Genomic DNA, 19,398 nt, shown 5'->3' with positions numbered 1-19,398 from the left:
CTATCTCTTATTCTACAGTTAGTGTCTGTGGCATCAGGAATTGACCTCAGAGCCAAACTCTGCTGGCGGCAGCTTGGTGCAGGCACTGGTGCATCGGGGAAGGAGGTGGAGAAAGGTAACTTAAAGCCAGAAGGCCTTTTAGGGATAGGCGCATCAGATTTGGTCAGTGGTCAGGGATAGGAGGGTGCATGTGAGGCAGGATCGGGAGCCCCAAATGTAGAGATGGAAGAGCGTCAGCTCTTGCAATTTCTTGTATGGATGACTGGGCGCTGTAGGGTGGATGAGCAAATGGATCAAGATACAGGAATCCATTCTATTGAGGTTAGATAAAAAGAAATGTAGCGGGAATAAGGGATAGTCAGTGGGATAGATGCGTTTCCCTAAGCCAAAAATATAAGTCCAGATGGCTATGCATATTCCAGTGGAGCAGGCTTTAGGAAATCTGCCTCAGGCTGGATAGGAGCTTGCAGTGAGGGTGCAAGTTGTCCTGGTCCATGTGGGTACCAGCAACATAGATAGGAATAGGATAAAAGAATGGTTAAATGTCTTGTGGTGCAGTGGGTAGGTCACTATCTCTGGGCCCGAGGCTCTGAGTTCGAATCCCACTGCAGGACTTGAGGTTGGAGGAACACTTACTCATAATGTGGCCAAACAGATTGAGTGTCAACTTTAAAATCCTTCCGAGATATGCCAATGGCAGTCGGTGACATGATAGAAAGCAATTGGAGCCTCTACTGTCTCGAACCAGAGCTCCAGGCTGCAGCATATTTGTGAAAGAAAGTGTATGTTACCACAGTAACTCAAGACTTCTATAGGGAGCTGGTTGGCTGTGTTTACTGGATACCCTTCCTCAAAGAACAATGGAGGTTGGGTCATTGAATGTCTCTCAGGCTGAGTTGCAGGGAAGTCAAAGATCATGGGGGGGGGGGACAGTCACAAAGTAGAGTTGAGGTCACCATCAGATTAGCCATGACCTTATCAAATGAGCTCCAGGGACTGAATGTCTTATGCCACTGCTATTTCATGTACATATTTATAGATATTTTCCTAATCAACCTGTTCAGAGATGTTCTGACACGCCTCTGGAGCATGTCGGACTTGAATCCAGGCCTCCTGGATCAGAGAGAGGGGCACTACACCACAAGAGCCCCCAAAGACACTGCTATGACTTGATCTCCAGATTTCCCTGCTTACAAGACAGATACTTTAACCCACTGTGTATACTTACATGCTGAAGGCAATTATATCAGTGCAAACTATGTTGAATGAGTTTTGCATGAGTTCATTTGTTGTTAGTTGTTCACCAGTTGTTTAGTGCTCTGAAAGCAATTAAATGATGCTATGTGATCATAAATGATGTTGTTTGAGCTTTGTATGGTTTCATTTGATCTCTAATGACGTCAGTTGATCATAACTTGACTGAACGGGATATAAAATGATGGCTCTAAATCACTTTTGAACACAGATGATCACAAATGAACACATACGGGGCAAATGCAAAATGATGTTAAAGTCTTCTGGTAGCACTCCTGCTGTTGGGAAAGATTTGTTGCACACACACGATCAGCTTAAGGACACAGATACCACAGAATGAGCCGAATGGTGGTCTTTAAAGTGGAGGACCTCTCGCGTCTTACAAAGGCTGGTGGTTTTGCCTCATAACTTTATTGGGCCTTTCACCATGATGAAAGCGATCATTCCCCTGCCACATCTTCTGACGTACACAGTCACATGATCCCCCATGGACAGCGAATAGGGGCCAAAGCTGACCTGAAAGGGAGTGGTCGGCAGATGAATTATCCTCTTTCCCCTTCCTCCCACACCCCCTCACCCAACTTGCCACCGCGCCCCCTTTCTTACCAATTCCATTTGGCTTTCAACCCACCTTCATCCCTTGGATTTTTATGAAGCAGCCGGCCCGAGGAGCATCACAATTTGAATATTTCTGAATTTGCATCAGGAAGTGATGCTTTTTTAAAAGAAAACAAGTATTTTCAGAATGAGGGCAGTGTTGGAAAGTCTGACATTTATTGCCCTTCCTCTGTGCCATGAGAAAAATGAGCCACAAATAGTTTGCTGCTTCGAGCGCAGTTAAGAGACAATCAGGTGTAGACGTGGGGTTGGAATCATATATAGGTCAGACCTGGTAATGATCTTCCCTAAACAATATGCGCCAATCAGTTGGGATTTAGCTGATGCTTTGATCGACCTATCCAAATTCCTCCCAGTGTCCATTGCTTTGTCCCATAGCTCTGTAAATTAGTCCTCTTCATGCCTGGCTGCGCTGAGAAAGTTAAGTTGGCGTGTGATCCCACCATCTTTTCAAGTGGTGTATTCCAGATTAAACAAGTCTTTGTGAGAAGAAAATTTATCTTCATTTCATCCAGCACTTTTTTTTGGTCAATTATTTTAAGCTCTTGGCCTCTGGTTCCTGTCCCGTTTCCCAAGCAGAATAGTTTCTGCAGATTTGCTCTGGCAAAGCCCATAGTATTTTGAATCCCCGTATTAGGTCTCCAATTAACACCACCTTCTCTGCATCTGAATGAACTCCTTCAGCTCCTGCATAACATTCCCAAATAGGAGCCAGGCAAAACTCCAGAATAATCAGCCATCCCCAGTTCTCCATTATACATACATGATCTGGCACTCATTAAAGCCAATGGCTATCTGTTGAGTGGCTCCTTCAGCCATACTAAAGCAGTAAATACGACAGATAACCAGGAGACACTGGTAACACAGTGTGGAGCTGGAGGAACACAGCAGGTCAGGCAGCATCAGAGGAGCAGTAAAGTCAAAGTTTCGGGCCAGGACCTCCAACTGTGTGGCTTTTCCAACTTGTAAGATTATTCAGTGACACAGAAGGTATTCCCTGCTTAATCGTGGGAATTTTTCAGAAATGAAATGGTTAAAACTCTAATGACAGCGGGTTTGTCTTGTGGTGTTAGTGTCATCAAGGCAAACGAATTTGAATTCCCCTGAAATCCATAGAAATCCTACAGTGTGGAAGCAGGCCATTCAGCCCATCGAGTCCACACCGACCCTCTGAAGAGCACCCCACCCAGACCCACTCCCCTACCCTATTCCCGTAACCCTGCATTTCCTATGGCCAATCAACCTAATCTTTGGACTGTGGGAGGAAACCGGAGCAAATCCCATGCAGACACAGGGGGAATGCGCAAACTCCACATAGACAGTCGCCCGAGGCTAGAATTGAACCCGGTTCCCTACCAACGTGAGGCAACAGTGCTAACCACTGAACCACCATGCCACCCAAACTGTTCTCCTTCCCCAAACAGGAACATAATATCTCATGAACAGTGATCATTATTGTGTGTGTGTGTGTTTCGTGAGGGTGAGTTTGTAGAGAAAGTGTGCAATCAGAATTTGGGGATTCCCCGCACTCCCAATCAGAGGAAGACCAAGTGAGACAGATGGAGAAAGAGAGAGAGGCCCCAAAATGTGAGAGCCAAAGATTTGCAAGACAGCGAGTGACAAACGTGACAGAGGGAGCAGTGATTTGGCTTAATGGGCAACTTCTCTTTAAACGTACATCCCTGGTGCAGCCTGTAGTTACCAGGAGCAGTGCATTTCTGATGAGAAAAGATACCAGCTGTAAACATTCTCCCCCCTTTCTCTCCATCTATCTCCTCCTCCCCGTACCCCAGCTGAGCTGATAAGCGAGCACCTTGATTGTGGGATTTGCATGTCTAAATGTTACTTTGCCGACGTGCCGCAGATTTAGAGATCTTTTCTGTTACCTTTTCACAGTCACTGTGAGCCTTGCTCAGAGAAGAGAAAGCACTTGTTTATTCAGGATCCACAGAGCTGTAAATGTTCGTGTAAATTCACACATTTACGTTGCAAGTCAAAGAGGCTTGAGTTAAATGAACACAGTTGCAGGTTCGTCAGAAAAAAAAAGCTTGCTTCATGCTTTTTATTTTATTACTTTTTGACAGTGTCAGTGCTGTGTGCTCTCTTTTAATGGCGTCGGTTCCGTTGTGGGCCAGATTATCACCTTATTACATACCCATGGTCCACTGGGATTCATGAACTGTTAAATAAGGCTCTGGCTGTCTCCTGGGCCTGAATATCAGTTCTGGAAAGGTAAAGGTGACGAACCTCATGGAGAGGTCAGAGAAGAGAGGGGTCACAACTCTAGGAAGACAGCCACTCACTGGAGAGCTCAGGGGTTACCACTGGTCAGGGGGACCGGAACAGGAGAGGGAGGTAAGCCAGTCGTTTAAGTTCAGAAACTTTACCACATCACTGACCAAATTCTGTTTTTAAAACTGCAGTGAATCAAATGGACTTTCGAAGCAACGTAGAATTCCTAAGGCCTGATTTTATGGCATCCCAGTGGACTATTGGGTCCTCATCCTATTTAGATACTCCCCATACCTGGTCATTCTCCACTCTCAGGTTCAGCTCCAAGCCCTGGGATCTTCCCCAAATACAGTGCTTAAAGAAAACTCCCAGGAAAGTCGTAGCAGTAAAGTAAGCTTCCTCCTCTCCTTTCTTGGCTGCCTCCTCCATCCTTTGCCTCCTCTCTTCTCGAGACATGGGTATGTAATAAGCAGCTTATCATATGGGCGAAAGGTTTGATCTCCTTGATGTAGGAAGAGTTTGCTAAACAAATATCCTTTCTTCCTCACTGAGATCAGAAGCCCATATGATAAGTATTGCTGGTCTCGGTTTGCTCTGAAATGTATTATCTGCATGCTGGCTGTCTTGAATATATTAACATTATTGTTCTTCTTTATTTGCCTGATATTCTATGGTGGATAGCAACTATTATATAATGCCGTGTCCAATCCTTGGCATTGGCAATGTTTAATGTGGCTCAACAATGCCCCCTTTCTAGCCCCTGAACTGGCATGATGCCAGGAAACAATAACTTAACAGCAGTAACAGAATACAGAGGTGTGTGTTATCGGTAAACCTTCAGCATTGCTCCCTTGGCTGACCACCTTATTACTCAGAAAAGCCTGTGGAGTTGATTTTGAGAGTGACGGACTTTCTTTGTAATGTAAGGCCCCAAGAAATAGGAACAGGAGTAGGCCCCTTGAGCCTGCTCCACCATCCAATAGGATCATGGTTGATCAGACATTCCTCACATCCGCTCTCCTGCATTTTCCCTGTAACCCTTGACATACCAACACACACTGTAGGAATATTAAATCCGCATTGCCTCTTCCCTCATCTCACTGTCCTGGTTAATTCAGTTTGTCTCTGGTAACAAATCTGCAAAGCACCTTGGGACACTTCCTCTGTGTCAAAGGCATTGGCTGAATGGAAACTGTGGTTTCTCGTAGGGCCCAGTCCTAAATTTGTAAATAAAACAAAGAACTGCGGATGCTAGAGATCTGAAACAAAAACAGAAATTGCTCTGTTTCTCGAAATGCTAACTCTGCTTTCTCTCCAAATTTGTAAGGTCCCCTTAATTTCAATTTCCCTTGATCTCAACACCCTGTCTAATTAAATCTAACTTGCCTCTTGGTTACCATGACTGGAGAGCAAAGGGAGTTTTAATCAACTTAATACTGCCAGGCCATGACACAAAGTGCCCTCTTATGTGAGCATTGGTGGGCACAGCTAAACTTGTGGTCTGAATGATGAACAGCAAGTGAATATTAGAGAAATCCTGATAATCTTGCCAATTCTAACTCCTGGAGGTGTTAGTGGTTGTTTGATGATCAGTGCTGGAAGTGAAGTTCAATATGGGCCTTACCAGATGCACCATCTCTGAACTGGGCAGGGCATGAAGCCTCATTGACCAGACCTCAACGTGAGTCATCACTGCACATCTAAGTCCTCTATTTCTCGAAGTACTTTGGTTTGTCCCTTAGATTTTTTGTGGGAACTAGAGTTTTTGGAGTTCAACACGTTGCTATTTGATTTTTTTTTATATCAACCTATCCTGCTCCTAACTCTCTTTTGTAAAGTGCGGAAAGGCCCACTTTGCCCGTTCACTTTCCTGGGATATTAGCTGCAAAATGTTCTGCCAGAATCCCATTTCTCATTCCTCACAGGCTAATTATTAACTTGTCGTTTGAACCTTATGCCACAGTCAACAATCCGCACGGTTATGTTCGTCGATTGTCCTCTCTCAATCTTGAAAGGTTACATGTGCCCATAAACCCCTGTTTTTCAAAGAGAAATTAATTAACCTTCCCCTCATAACTCTCTCTTACCACGATTGTTTAATAGCTGATGCTAATAATGAAGGTGAGCAAATGGTGCTTGACTCTGTCAGGTCAACAGGGAAGGGTATTGGGGGAGGGTGCGTGGCTCTGCTGTAGCACCTTGGCTAAATCATTACTGACAAAACCAGCAACACTAAACAATTATTGCTGAACGAGAAGGGGAGAAAAGAGTTGGAAAATATTAGACATGACTCACGGGGACAGCATCCTCGGTTATAACCAGTCAGGTGACGAGTCGCACTTGATATAGACGATAACTCATTTGAGCACACTCACAGTGCCTCTCCTTCACTTCCCTAAATGTCCCCAGACAGTCCCTGAAGTGCCCAGGAGCCTGACCAATGTTTTCTTTGCCCATCTTTGGGTACTGAGGCCAATGACAGTGCCCACTCAATCGCCTTGATGTTTTGGTTGGGTAGAACCTACAAAGTCATAGACATGCCAACATCGCGCACCCCATGTTATTCCAACACGAGGTGGCACCTATTTCCCAGTGCGTTTTCTTTGACCCTGCTGACATAATGTAACTTAGGGCATAACATCTACTTATCTTGGATAATTGGCAAGTAGCTCTTGCCAATACAAGTGCCTTTAGTTCACCTTCAAACCTGACAGAACATCAACATCTTCAACTTTCCATTACTGGACAGGTGAGGTTAGGGTTCTCTCATCCCTATTACTCTGGGCCCTTCATCTTTCTCATCCAGAATGCTACAACCTCCAACCCAATCCCAACCAAGTTTGGCAATGATAACTAGTGGTGGTATAACTTACTCATAATGCACACCTCTTTTATTCATTACTGTATACAACAACATTAACAGTAGTTCAGCATGTGGGACTGCTTGGCATTTTCTCTTGCTTTACCTTAAATGTGTATAACCAGAAATAAGTTGCTTACCCAGTAGCCGTTTTGTTGCCCAATCCCCAATCCCTGCAGATCTCCAGAATAACACCTGTTTTCCCTTTCCTTTCTGCATTCGTATAGCATGTGTGACACTCTCCAAAGTGGGGCTTTTGGCACAACTTGCTGCCTGTTCGATTCAGTTGCCCCATTGGCGTGTTAGGTGTGCTGGAGGGTACAGGCATTGAAAGGCAAGACAGCAACCTCCAGTCAGCTTTGATGAAGTCTTGGGCCCTCCCACCAAGGCTCATTTTGAATATTATTATTGTGCTTTAAAAGAGAGCAAATGAATCAGAAGGCAATGGGGTAAGGGGATGCCATTTTTGGTTTTCAAGAGCCCTCTGTTGGAAGAAAGACAGACCAAGGAAGAGGGTCAGTGGAACTGAGGTAGTGATCAAGCACTAACTAAACAGTGAAAAGGATTGGAGGGGCCAGATATTCCAGAGTTTGATATCCAGGGAAAGTGTGGGTATGAGGAGGAGAAAGGACAAAAAAATCCGGATTTGATCATTGCATAAAGGGGAAGAGATTTTAAGGACAACGATGTGTTTGTAGCTAGACACTAAAAGTATTGATCAATTAGAGAAAGAAAAAGGATTAATTGTTGCAAGTGTAAATAGAGTCCTTCATTTCATGGATCTCCCAGGGTCAACTACAATTCCTGCACACACCAGAGAAAGCGAACGACTCAGAAACCAGGCCTTGGGAGGCTCTGAAGCAATCCTTCCTTCTTTCCTATCTGCGAAATGGGCAGGAGCTTGGCAGTGTCTACTAAGCAACCAACGCTGAGTGAGGTACCATCAAGAGACCTCACAACACAGGGGCCATGAACTGGAGCATGACACCGGCTGTGCATCCCTGCTCACTGAGGTCTGAAACCCACCGAGATGAGATCCTGAATCCTCCTGGTTTTCTCGCGGCCTCGGCCTTGGGATTTGTGGCTCTTGTGCTAACCTGTGCAGCCTGGTCCTGCAGGCTGTAGTCAATGAGAGGCCTTGGCTTTTTAACCTGCATCTTCACAACCAGGACAGGGCTGCCTTCACCCACCATCCTGGGAGCAACTGGAGAGTTGACGCTCACCAATGGATCGAAACAAAGAGATTATAGAGACCACTAGGATCTGAAGCAATTTTTTATATCAGATAGGGTTATGTTACAGGGTCAGGACAAGCACCAGGTAGCCTTGGGCTGATGCGAGGGGCCTAATCTTGGAAGCAGAACCCACATGAGGTGAAGATCGGGCACACATGCTCCCTTAACAGAGGTTAAGATTTCTTTTCTTCAATGAAAAGCCATTGGATGTGCTTCCGAGATGTCATACAGACGAAAGGAAAGTCTGACACGTAGGAACTAGTATATGGAAGAAAATGCAAAACATGTTCCACTCAATCCTTAGGGAACTCTGTGCCCTAAGATCGAAGAGAATTACTTTAACAGGCAAATGGTGACTCACTGAAGAATCTTGCCTCCAAGAGTGTCCATTCACAAGAACACATAGCATGTGGGAAGAAAGACCATTTGAAAGTACCTACTTCTCCAAGTCAAAATCTCCCCCATGAAAGTGAGACCCATTCTAAGGTTAATCTCAGATAGTAGTCACCCTATCCCTGCACCTCCCCCCAAATTGATGTGTTCGTCCCACACACACACACACACACACACACCCCTACATACATACATACACACACACGTACACCTACATACACACAAACACACACACACAGACATACACACACACACACACACACACACATACACACATACATACATACAAAGACACATACATACATACACACACATACACCTACACACACACACACACACACAACCGAAAACCAATGAGCCGGGGAGCTCATCACCGCTGTTTGCCCTGCTCTTCTGCAACTGACCATTGGTTTAATGACTTAGCAGAATAATAGGCACATCCCACTTTCTTATGCGGGACCTTTGTCGCCATCCTCCCGGTCATTGAAGCAGCTACAAGAATTGCAGGAATGTGTGAACAAACTGTTTTATTAGCTCTTTGATAGCCGTGCCATGCATTGTCACAAGAGTTTACATAAAAGGGCAGATTGTTTGCAAGTAATCACATGGAATGAACTGCTGGGGCTTCATTAGCGGTTTTAATTGAAGCCGAAACAATTTTTATTTACCTTTCAATCATTAACGTTACCTCGTGTCGAGTTCCAGGCAGTCGGTTGGCTGTGTAACCTGCTGCTACAGCAGAAGGGCAGAACGAGGAGGAGAACAAGGAGAGACGGACTGCAGAGTGAACTGGGAGGGGGTAGGGACAGAAGTGTGTAAGAGAGGGGAAAGGAGGCTTAAAAATGAGGATCCAGAACCAGAAGGTGCTTTGTTTGTGGCACGTACGGGGCTCTAGTCAAATAGGCAATGACCTCTCGACAGTATGTCAACTTTCCAACCATCTATACCCATTCACCATTCCCTCCCCCCTCAACCCATACCAACTAGAGGAATCATCAATGTGTGTTAAAGTCATCTGGGGACTAAAGGGCCTCTTCATGCCTGCTATAAAACATAGGCTGGTTACAAAGCTAATACTAATTCGACCACAGTGAGACCTAGGAACCGATATACATCTATCTGTCAGTTGTATAGGAATTATAGGTTCGTCAGGTATAGTTAGTCAGGTGGGGGGGGTGGTGAACTAAGGTGGGAGGGGAGCTCTTCCACCCTCCAAAAAAAAACACCTACCTGTTCGCTTCCAGAGAAAGCAACAGGCAATGTCACAGGGTGTAGACCCACAGCTGAAAACCTCATTGCGTTTGGTCTTAAGCAACACGTTTGACCCCTTACAGGGGCAGAAGCCGTAAGAGTGTGGGGGTAGAGGAAGGGGGGTGTGGGTGGAGGGCATTGGCCATTTCTGCCCGTGTTCTTGGCACAGTCGGCCTCACCAACGAGACCAAAGGTGACCCGTTCTATTTCCATTAAAACACAAACCAGTTATCCACCATCGGATTTATTTTTTTTTTGTTGTTTTGCAGCCAGTTTCTGTAGATTGTCGCCTGGACCCTGAGCAGATGCCCCGTCTTATCAAATTGATTCCATTGGGGGAGGGCGGGTGGGTTTGGAAGGAGATGGGAAAGAAAGTGTGGAGGTGGGGGAATGGGGAAATAGTTCAGGAGACTGGGGCTGATTGATTGGAAAGCTGTTTCAAAGGACTAGCAGTCATACACAATGGGCCCAATGGTCTCCTGGACAATATCATTCACTTGGGATCCAATTGCTTTGTTTTTTTACTTGAAAGTGGACAATTTCTCTCTCACGGTGGGTGGGGGGGTGGTGGGCATCTGTTCATTTCCATGGCGACACTCTAACCAGCTTATAACAATTTTTTTTAAAAAATGTTTATGGTTAAGTACTAAAACTGTAATAATATTAACATACACGGGTTTTGTTTTAAACTGTGTATTTCCTTCATGTGAAAGTAATGTTTGCCTGACGAGACAATGCAATAGGACAGTTGAATCTGTTGTTGGTGGGGTCTCGTATGACTGTATACATGACGCCTGTAGCTGTCTCACAATTACATGCTATACCTGTGCTCTGTCTGGAAAACAGGCATTCACTCCCCAGCTCACAGCCTCACTTGCTTACCTCCAAAAGTCTGCCCCTCAGTCAAATCCTGCACTGGTATTTGAGTGAGATGCGATTGACCAATGAGACAGTATTTAAAGGGCCATCGCTTTCTGGGAAGTGGCTGTGCCAAGTTACTTCTCCCTGGGCTCGGAAATTCCAACAGGATTTCTGAACAGGTCATTGCATCCGTACTTCCTGGCAACTAAAATCAAAGGTTTGGTAACGTCATCCCCTTCAATAAAAGCTAAGGTAGTGCGGATGCTGGAGAAGGCGTGCCACATGTATCTCTCCACGTGGCCCGTTGAGTTTCTTCAGCACTTTCTGTTTTTATCCCTTCGTATAAAGCTTTTATAATAATGGAAGTTATTTTTTTCTGAATGAACAATATGTGAACTTTTCAACTGCACATTGACAGACTCCACAATCGTATTCCAAAAGTAATTTATGGGATCAAACGGGCTTTGGTGAAGGACTTGCTGTGCGGCCTACAAGATTTGCCGATGCCATCTAAGCCAACATTGGCCAACTTGGCAAAACGCCGCATGGTTCCCTGCATCTTTCCATCTCCGCCCACTTCCACAAGACACTGGTATAAAGATTGGCTGCATTCCAGGTTTGTTTACTAGTTAGTCAACTGATATCAACAGGCATAGGAAGGCTAAAGGCTATGTGGACAAAGCAGGAACCAAGGCAGTGAGATGGATGATCAGCCAATACTAAATGGTGGAGCAGGCACGAAGGGCTGAATGGCCTACATCTGCTCCTATTTCCTATATGTTTCCAAATGCAATCAGCCATGATCTAAGCAGGAGGAGAGTGGGGGTGCTGAACTCCTCTTCCTACGTTCCTGGGTGGGCTAGATGAGAGAGAGGTTAAATTTGGCCATTCTGCAACCCCCGACCCAGGTCCGTGGGTGGGGATCCATCCAGATGCTCTGTTTCTGGGACCTTCCCCTGTTGGAATCTGGCATCTTCCTATCTTGCAACCTCTCTCCACGTTGCCCTCCCTCCATCGCAAACCCTCTTCCTCACACATAGCCAGCTGAAGTTCCAACCAGATTTTTCCAGTCGCTCTAAGGTGGACCATGCCTTGCCTGGAGTCAAGGTAAGGCTCAAAAGCAGTTGAAGATATCCTGCCCTGGTGGAACCAAACACAAACCGAGGTCTGAGTCCACTGGAGAGGAAAGAGAAGTGGGACAGTCTGTCAGAATGTAGATGAAGGGCACAACTATGTGTTGGCTGCGCCTCCATTATCGAACCTCTACTGACCCCTGTGTCTTTTTTTTCTCTCTCTCTCTCTCTCTTTCTTTCTTTCTCTGTTTCTCGCTGCAGGTGTGAAAAACCCAGGAGATGAGAGCGGAGGCGTAGAAACGTGATATATTTTCGGTTGGTTTTCTAATCATTGCTTATTTTAAAAAAAAGGTGTCTTTTTTTTGAGAAAGAAGACAGAGACATGAAGGATAGAATGAGCACAGCACTTTGAATTCAATACAAAAAGATTTCCAGAGGCAAATTTATAAAAAAAAACAAGAAGAGTCATTCCTGGGAAGAAGGCCTTCAATGATTCATGGTGATATATAATTCTAAAGAGGCCGAGTATTATACAAACACATGCTGCTAGGATTACTTGGAAAACTGTTGGTGAAGAGATGAATCCCAGATCTTCTGATTCTATTCATTGGGTCATTCTTTTTAAAACATATATAAAACTCAAGCTTGCGAAAGACTTCTTCTAATGATTGAAGATCTAAATATATCTTATATAAATGTATGGACGCTTAGAAGCTTCAAGTCAAAGACCCGCCATTTTCCAGGGAATGCTGAACAAGGAAAAAGATGTTTTAATTGGAAGGGTTGGACTTCAGGCTGGGGCGAGTGTGAAAGTAACAACACGTGCCTCAGGACTCTACTTTTCAAAACAGAATTGGAGACTTCACTAACCTCCCCCCCACTCGAACTAACAGCACCCACGCAACCAAATCTGGCAGAGACTGGAAGCCTAACCGTCGAAGAGGACCCAGCTGGGAGCCCCAGAGGACTTGATTCTCCAAGACCCTCTCTGTTGGGAGAAGAATATTCCAATCCTGTACACTCCCACCGCCCTACCCAACCCGCGCCCAACACCACCCACCGCACCCCTCAAACTCTCTACCCGACAACAACCTGAATCGTGTCACCAAGGAACCTTTGTGAAAATTTGGGTCGCTACCACTGAAACGTTCAAAAGGGGACATCTGGGTCACAATGAGGCAACAGACGGGGGAAATGAGAAAGGACTGCAGAGGTACATAATCCGACGAAAGAACGAAACCAAAGGGCTGGGAATATTCTGCAGAGGAGAGGCTGGAAATGGTTTTTGCTGCTGGCCTGGCCGTACCTTTCTAAGGCCGTGCACGTGCGTGCGTGTGTGTGTGTGTGTGTGTATGTGTGTGTGTGGAGTTGGTAACTTTAAGCCTATTTGCTGTTTTGTTTTTGTCTTCTAGATTATAAACTCCCCGCACCCCTTCCCATCTCGATTGCAAAAGGAAGAACCCCCACCCCCAACATAAAGATTAGCAAATAGTTTAACATTTCTCCCCTGTTCACCTGTGACTCACTGACCTTTCCTACAGATTCAGTTACTCCTTGGGGGTACATTGACATTTCTGATTTGCTCCATTGAAAGATGGCAGATGTAGAACATCGCTGGGGTTGTGGGGTGCGCAGTGAGGAGAGGTGTTGGGGGGACATCAAACGGTTAAAATCGGGTGCAGTCCAGCTTTGTAGAATCAAACACAAAGTTCTGAGGAAGGGTCACCGGACCCAAAATGTTAACTCTGTTTTCTCCTCCACAGATGCTGCCAGACCTGCTGAGCTTTTCCAGCAACTTTGTTTTTGTTCCTGATTTACAGCATCCGCAGTTCTTTTGGTTTTTATTTTGTCGAATCAAAGACTGGTTGTGACTGAACCCCTTATGGAGGAAAACAACAAAAACAGGATCAGCAATGTTGGACTCGCTTTGGGGTCTGAACTGAGCGAGCACTATGCTGCCAGAACGCCCACCATGATCCAGCAAAGTGCCCCTCCCCACACACACATACACACACACATGGACGAGGGCATGGACCCCATTTAATTAGGGGAGAGGGTGGGCAATGAGACTGTGCACCATTGATGAACCCTTCATTAAGCGTTCATCCCGTACATAAAGATTGGGACCTTGAGTTGTGGGTGTAGACCGAAATCATCCCGAAACGCAATTTGGGACCGAAAGCCAAGGCCCCAAATCAAGGGGCAGCACCCATTGTCTTAGAAGATATTGGAGATAATCACTTGAGCTCTACTGATCCTGAATCCATATCCCTATGGGTCTTGTTTATGTTGGGAGGGGGAGTGGGTCAGTCGGTGAAAATATACTGTGTAAATTTCTGTTAAATTCTTCAACGCAGCAGAAGCGAATCTTGTGAAGCAGTGTTAAGTGTACTTGCATTTTGTTGGTGTTTTACAGTTGTCACGACAATTCATATACCCTCTCTGGCATGGTTCTCCCCACCTCCCACCAACACAACAACCTTGTTCCTGGCCCCTGCAACCCCTCCTGAAGCCCCCAGCCCAACCCTGACCCATCTCTCCCCACTTCCTCCACCAAACTGTAACTAATATGGTGGCAGCAATACCTCGGGCCTGGGTCTATGAGTAGCAGTGACCAGTTGGAGAGACTGCTCTCCACAGCACCCTCCTGCACCCCTCCCCCAACCCCCGATATTGTGAATTGAAGCACATTCCTACACATATAACACACGTTGTACACTGAGCTGGCTTGCTCCAAATGGTAGGCTGGATTCTGGTCTCCATGACCTGGGAAACAAATGAACACCCTGGCCAAAACAAAACCAAACAGGATACACTGCGTGCCAGAAACACCCCTAATCACCAACATTTCCATAGCGTTTCAATCGATTAGAAAATCAAAGCAGGGATCTACTGCAGGCAAACGACCTGATTGCTTTTTCTCTTTACATTTGGCACTTCGCCCAGGTGCTGCTTCACAATATGAGACAGAAACACCTAGCCCAAATGTACCCGCTCCTAGACCTGCTCCTCCTTTCCAAGACACCCTCACCTTCCCTGAAAGGCTGATGCTTGAAGGACAAACTTAAAAACTAACTGTTATGAACTGCTGTGTACTTTGGAGTTAAGAAAATGATTGGATTAAATTGTGTATTCAGCCTGTTATAAATTAAGAGAAGGAGGGGAACGAAAGAAAAATTCACAACAGTGATTCTTTGCGCAATGTTTATAGTCACATTTTTAGTATATTTTTTTGTCACTTAAAGTATATTTATTGGTGCTACTGTCTCTCTGTTCATAATTGTTAAAAGAATACTGTTTAAATATTAACAATATTATTTTGTGTAGTTAATTATTCCGTAGCATCACATATTTATTTTTAAACTAAAATATCTTAAGTGTTTTTTATTAAAAAAATTGTAATTGTAATTCTTTGTTGTGTCTCCATCGTAATTGGAAAGAGTGAGGGGACAGGTGATTGTAACATTAAAGGAGAGTTTGGATTAATGCAGCCATTCTCACAACACTTACAACTTAGAGCCCACCAATAGATGATATCGAGTCCTGTAAATGGTGTGCTTCACATCAACTTATCGTTCACATGGCCGCCATCTTGGATTGGGTCCTGACAGGGTTGACCAAATTTCTCGCCAGTTTCTTGGGTTCCAAGATGGTTGGACTACTTTCATTGTGAAACCTTTATCTGGTTTACACTGGACAGCGGGTGATCTTACCAGAAGGATTCCTAATGGATCCCTACCATATTCTGTTCTTAAGATAGCCTGGGAAACCCTCCATTTTATGTATTTTGGCCAAATGGAAACTGTTTGACCTATCACAGGCTGCCCACAACTGGCCAAGAGGGAAATAGCAGGGACACCCTCGCCCCAACCTGCCTCTCCACCCTCGCTGCACCTCCACTTTCTTCACTAACGGTTCAAATTTCATGCCCCCCTGCAACAAATTGAGCAAAACCTAGTTCTCAAATGGTTGAATGGTTTAAGACCCCAGGGAGAAGACTTGAGAAAGTGTGTGTCCAGCCCAGCGTGTTTCAAACAACAATGTAAATGGTCCATGGAACCGTTCACAGCTCTGTTGATGTTGGCTCGGCAGGAGTCATTGCTACGTTTGCTGGATGGATTTTGGACCCAGCAATTTGACCCAATGCCAGCTGTTAATTTTGATGAAAGTGTCCTCATAGCCAGTGGTTACATAGAAAGCACGATCCTTTCGGGGATGCAGGTGGGTCCACCAGTGTGAGTGGGAATCTCTCTTGTTCTTGCTGCCTGCCTTTGGCATGTGTGAGAAGCTTGACTGTCGGGCCCCATGATGAATGTACAACTTAGGAGCAGAAGTAGGCCAATCTGCCCCTCAAGCTTGCCCTGCCATTCAATATAGCTGATTTGTTTGTGTTTCAAATCCCACATTCCTGACTACCCCCCAATTACTGTCTTGCCTAACACGCATGTATCCACACCTCCGCCTTCTAAGGTAAAGCGTTTCCAAAGACATGTGGCCCTCTGAGGCCTCCCTTCTGAAGAAGGGTCCAGACCCGAAACATCAGCTTTCCTGGTTCTCTGATGATGCCTGGCCTGCTGTGTTCATCCAGCTCTACACCTTGTTATCTCTAGCCCTCTGAGAGAATGTTTTTTTTCTCATCTTTGCTGTGAAAATGCAACCCTCAATTTTTAAACAGTGGCCCCTTGCTCCATTCCACCACCCCTTCCCACACAAGAGGGCTTTTCAAAATAACGAGCGGGCTGGACATAGTAGACAGGGAGAAGCTGCTTCCGCTCGTGAAAAGAAATAAGAATGAGCTTCATCCAATGTCCCTGTGGAATGCACTGCCTGGAAATGTATTGGACACAGGCTCAAAACAGACATTCAACAGGGGTATTGGATGATTAGAAATGTTTTGCAGGGAGATGGGAAAAAGTTGGAACTGGATAATAGAGCCTGACTGGATAACAGAATGGTTACAGGCATGATGGACTGAATGGCCTTACAACAACTCTGTGGTTCTGTGAAGAGGAAAAATCAGGCCAGATATTCTGATTAATGACGGAACAGATTTGAGGGGCAGTAATCCCCTTTAAAATGAACTGCTTAAGTGTCGGAGACTTTTCTGGCCAGGGGTGTGAGTCTGGTCTGTCCTGAATGTGTCGGTTGGAGTGAACCGGGGAGGAACCTACTCAGGTGTCACATCACACCCCCCCCTCCATGACACCAGCTGCAGTCTTTCAGGAGATGCAGATCCAGAAGACCCTTTGCGCCAGTGACTGAGGTAAGTTCATCGTGGATGGCAAGCAAGGGGTTAGGGTGATCCCTGGGGGTAGCTGTTGTGTCTGCGGGCATGGTGGGGCTTCTGTGCAGCCCAGCTAGGCCAGGTTGCCTAGAGGAGGTCTGGGGAGTGTTGTATGGGAATGGGGAGGTCAGTTTTGAGTCGAGCAGTCAGTTTAATTGTTGCCAGGCACTAGAGAGGGTTTTTAAACCTTTGACTTGTCTCAGCTAACTATTAAGCTTAAGCAGGGTGGAACTCTCCGGCTTCTGTGACATCAATGGACTTTTCTGGAGGGCTCCAGGTGCTCAGGTTGTTCAGTGGACATGTCGATTTCGTGGTCAATTTCCACGGAGTGAGCAGAGTCAGGAATTCTGCAAGGTCTCAGCGTCCAATTCCAGTCTGCGGTGCTCCATGTACCTCGACAATCGTAATATTGGGGCTACCTTTTCCAGGCCTGCCTTGTCAAACACGTCTTAGATACTTCAATCAAATCACCCTTCACACTTCTAAACTCCAGTCAAAGCAAGCCCAGCCTCTCCAACTATTTCTCATTGAACAATCCTCTTATCCCAGGTATCAATCTAGTAAACCTCTTCTGAACTGCTCCCAATGGCCATCCTTCCTTGAATAAGAAGATCCTATATAACTTAAGCATAACATTCTTATATTCATGTTCAATTCCAGTCCATAATAATCAATAACATTTTAATTAACCTTTTTAATTACTTGCTGAATGTACATTCTCATTTTGTCGACTCCTGCATTAGAACACATAATTTGCTTTTTGAATTCTGGAGTTATTCTCTGTTTAAGTAATGTTCTACTCTTTTAGTCTTCCTGCTAATTGAACTACTTCCTACATTGTACTCCAGCCTATCTATATCTGTCTGCAATATTATTGTGTACTCTTCACAATATACCTTGCTATCAATCTTTGTGTTTTCTACACATTTAGCTGCCATACCTTTGCTCCCCTCAACTAAGTCATTGACGTAAATTGTAAAAAGTTGACTAGCACAGACAATTGTGGAACCTTGGCCATCTGACTGCCAATCAGACAAAAACCCATTTATGTATGCTGCCTGTTTTCTAACAGCGAGCCAATCCTCTACCTTTGAAAACAAGTTACCCTCTGAAGCAGGAACTCATACTTTTGCACATTAACTTTTATGTGATGTGAATTGCCTTCTGAAAATCCAGGTACTGTGGGTCTCCAGGCTGCCCTTTATCCACAGGATTTGTTGTTCCTTCAAAAATTAACTGCCAACAAATTGGTTAAAGAGAAATTCCCTTTCATGAAGCCATGCTGACTCTTCCTGATTACCTTGAGATTTTCTAAGTGGCCAGCTTTAATCTCTTTAATGAAAGATTCTAATGCAGAGATATACCAGGATGTTGCTGGGTACAGAAGGTTTGAGTTATAAAGAAAGGCTGGATAGGCTGGGACTTTTATCACTGGAGCATAGGAGGTTGAGAGGCGACCTTATAGAAGTTGACAAAATAATGAGGGGTACAGATAGAGTTAATGGTGGTTTTCTTTTCCCTAGGATGTTGGGGGGGGTGGCGTGGTTTCAAGACTAGGGAGCACATTTTTAAGGTGAGAGAAGAGAGATTTTAAAAAGATATGAGGGGCTAAGTTTTTTACACTGAGGGTGGTTTGCATGTGGAATGAACTTCCTGAGGAAGTGGTGGATGTGGACATAAGTACAAAACTTAAAAGACCATTTGGATAAGTACATGAATAGGAAAGGTTTGGAGGGATATGGGCCAGGAGCAGGCAGGTGGGACTAGTTTAGTTTGGGATTATGTTCGGCATGGACTGGTTGGACCGAAGGGTCTGTTTCCGTGCTGAATGACTCTGTGAGTCTATGACATTCCCCGCAAGAGAAATTAAGCTAACTGGCCTATAGTTTTGTGTTGTTCGCATCCTTCCCTTCTTGAATAGAGGGGTTACATTTGCTACTCCCAGCTGGATAGAAACCTCCCTGAATCCAGCAAATTTTGGAAAATGAATACCAATGCATCTTTAGCAACCTCGTTTAAGATCCTAGGGTGAAGTTTATAAAAACATGAAGACTTGTCAGGCCACAGTTTTATCAGTTTGCCCCAATATCACCTCGTGATTGTTATTCACTATGTTCCTCACTTGATTTCCCCTCCTGTTTCACAGCTATTAATGAAACATGTTTTATACCTCTATAGTGAAGACAGAGCAAACTATTTGTTCATTTCATCCACCATTTCCTCATTATTACTATTAACTCCCCATTCCCGCTGTCTTAGAGAGCCAACACTCACTTTACTAACACCTTTCCTTTTGCATTGTCTATAGAGTCAACCACATTGCTGTGGGTCCAGAGT

General features: G+C 45.0%; 1 protein-coding gene across 11 annotated transcripts in view; it reads left to right on the top strand.

Annotated features, from left to right (window-relative positions):
- Positions 1–15,185, top strand: part of vegfaa (vascular endothelial growth factor Aa) — a 43,576-nt gene extending 28,391 nt beyond the window's left edge. For 6 of the 11 annotated variants that reach the window (XM_048596940.1, XM_048596938.1, XM_048596941.1 and 3 more), the window contains 3 exons: positions 3,769–3,900; positions 11,123–11,320; positions 12,039–15,185. In XM_048596940.1, the coding sequence (XP_048452897.1) occupies positions 3,769–3,900; positions 11,123–11,320; positions 12,039–12,060 (352 nt within the window). In that variant the 3' untranslated portion in view covers positions 12,061–15,185. Of the gene's footprint in view, positions 1–3,768; positions 3,901–7,753; positions 8,769–11,122; positions 11,321–12,038 lie in introns of those variants that run through there. The other 5 variants (XM_048596944.1, XM_048596946.1, XM_048596947.1 and 2 more) reach the window with 3 other exon arrangements.
- Positions 15,186–19,398: the final 4,213 nt, after the last annotated feature.

Source organism: Rhincodon typus, chromosome 5 (genome assembly GCF_021869965.1).
Source record: "Rhincodon typus isolate 14 chromosome 5, sRhiTyp1.1, whole genome shotgun sequence".
Lineage (NCBI taxonomy): Eukaryota > Metazoa > Chordata > Chondrichthyes > Orectolobiformes > Rhincodontidae > Rhincodon > Rhincodon typus.
The sequence above is the reverse complement of the archived record's forward strand: the minus strand, read 5'-3'. Positions and strand labels throughout refer to the sequence as shown.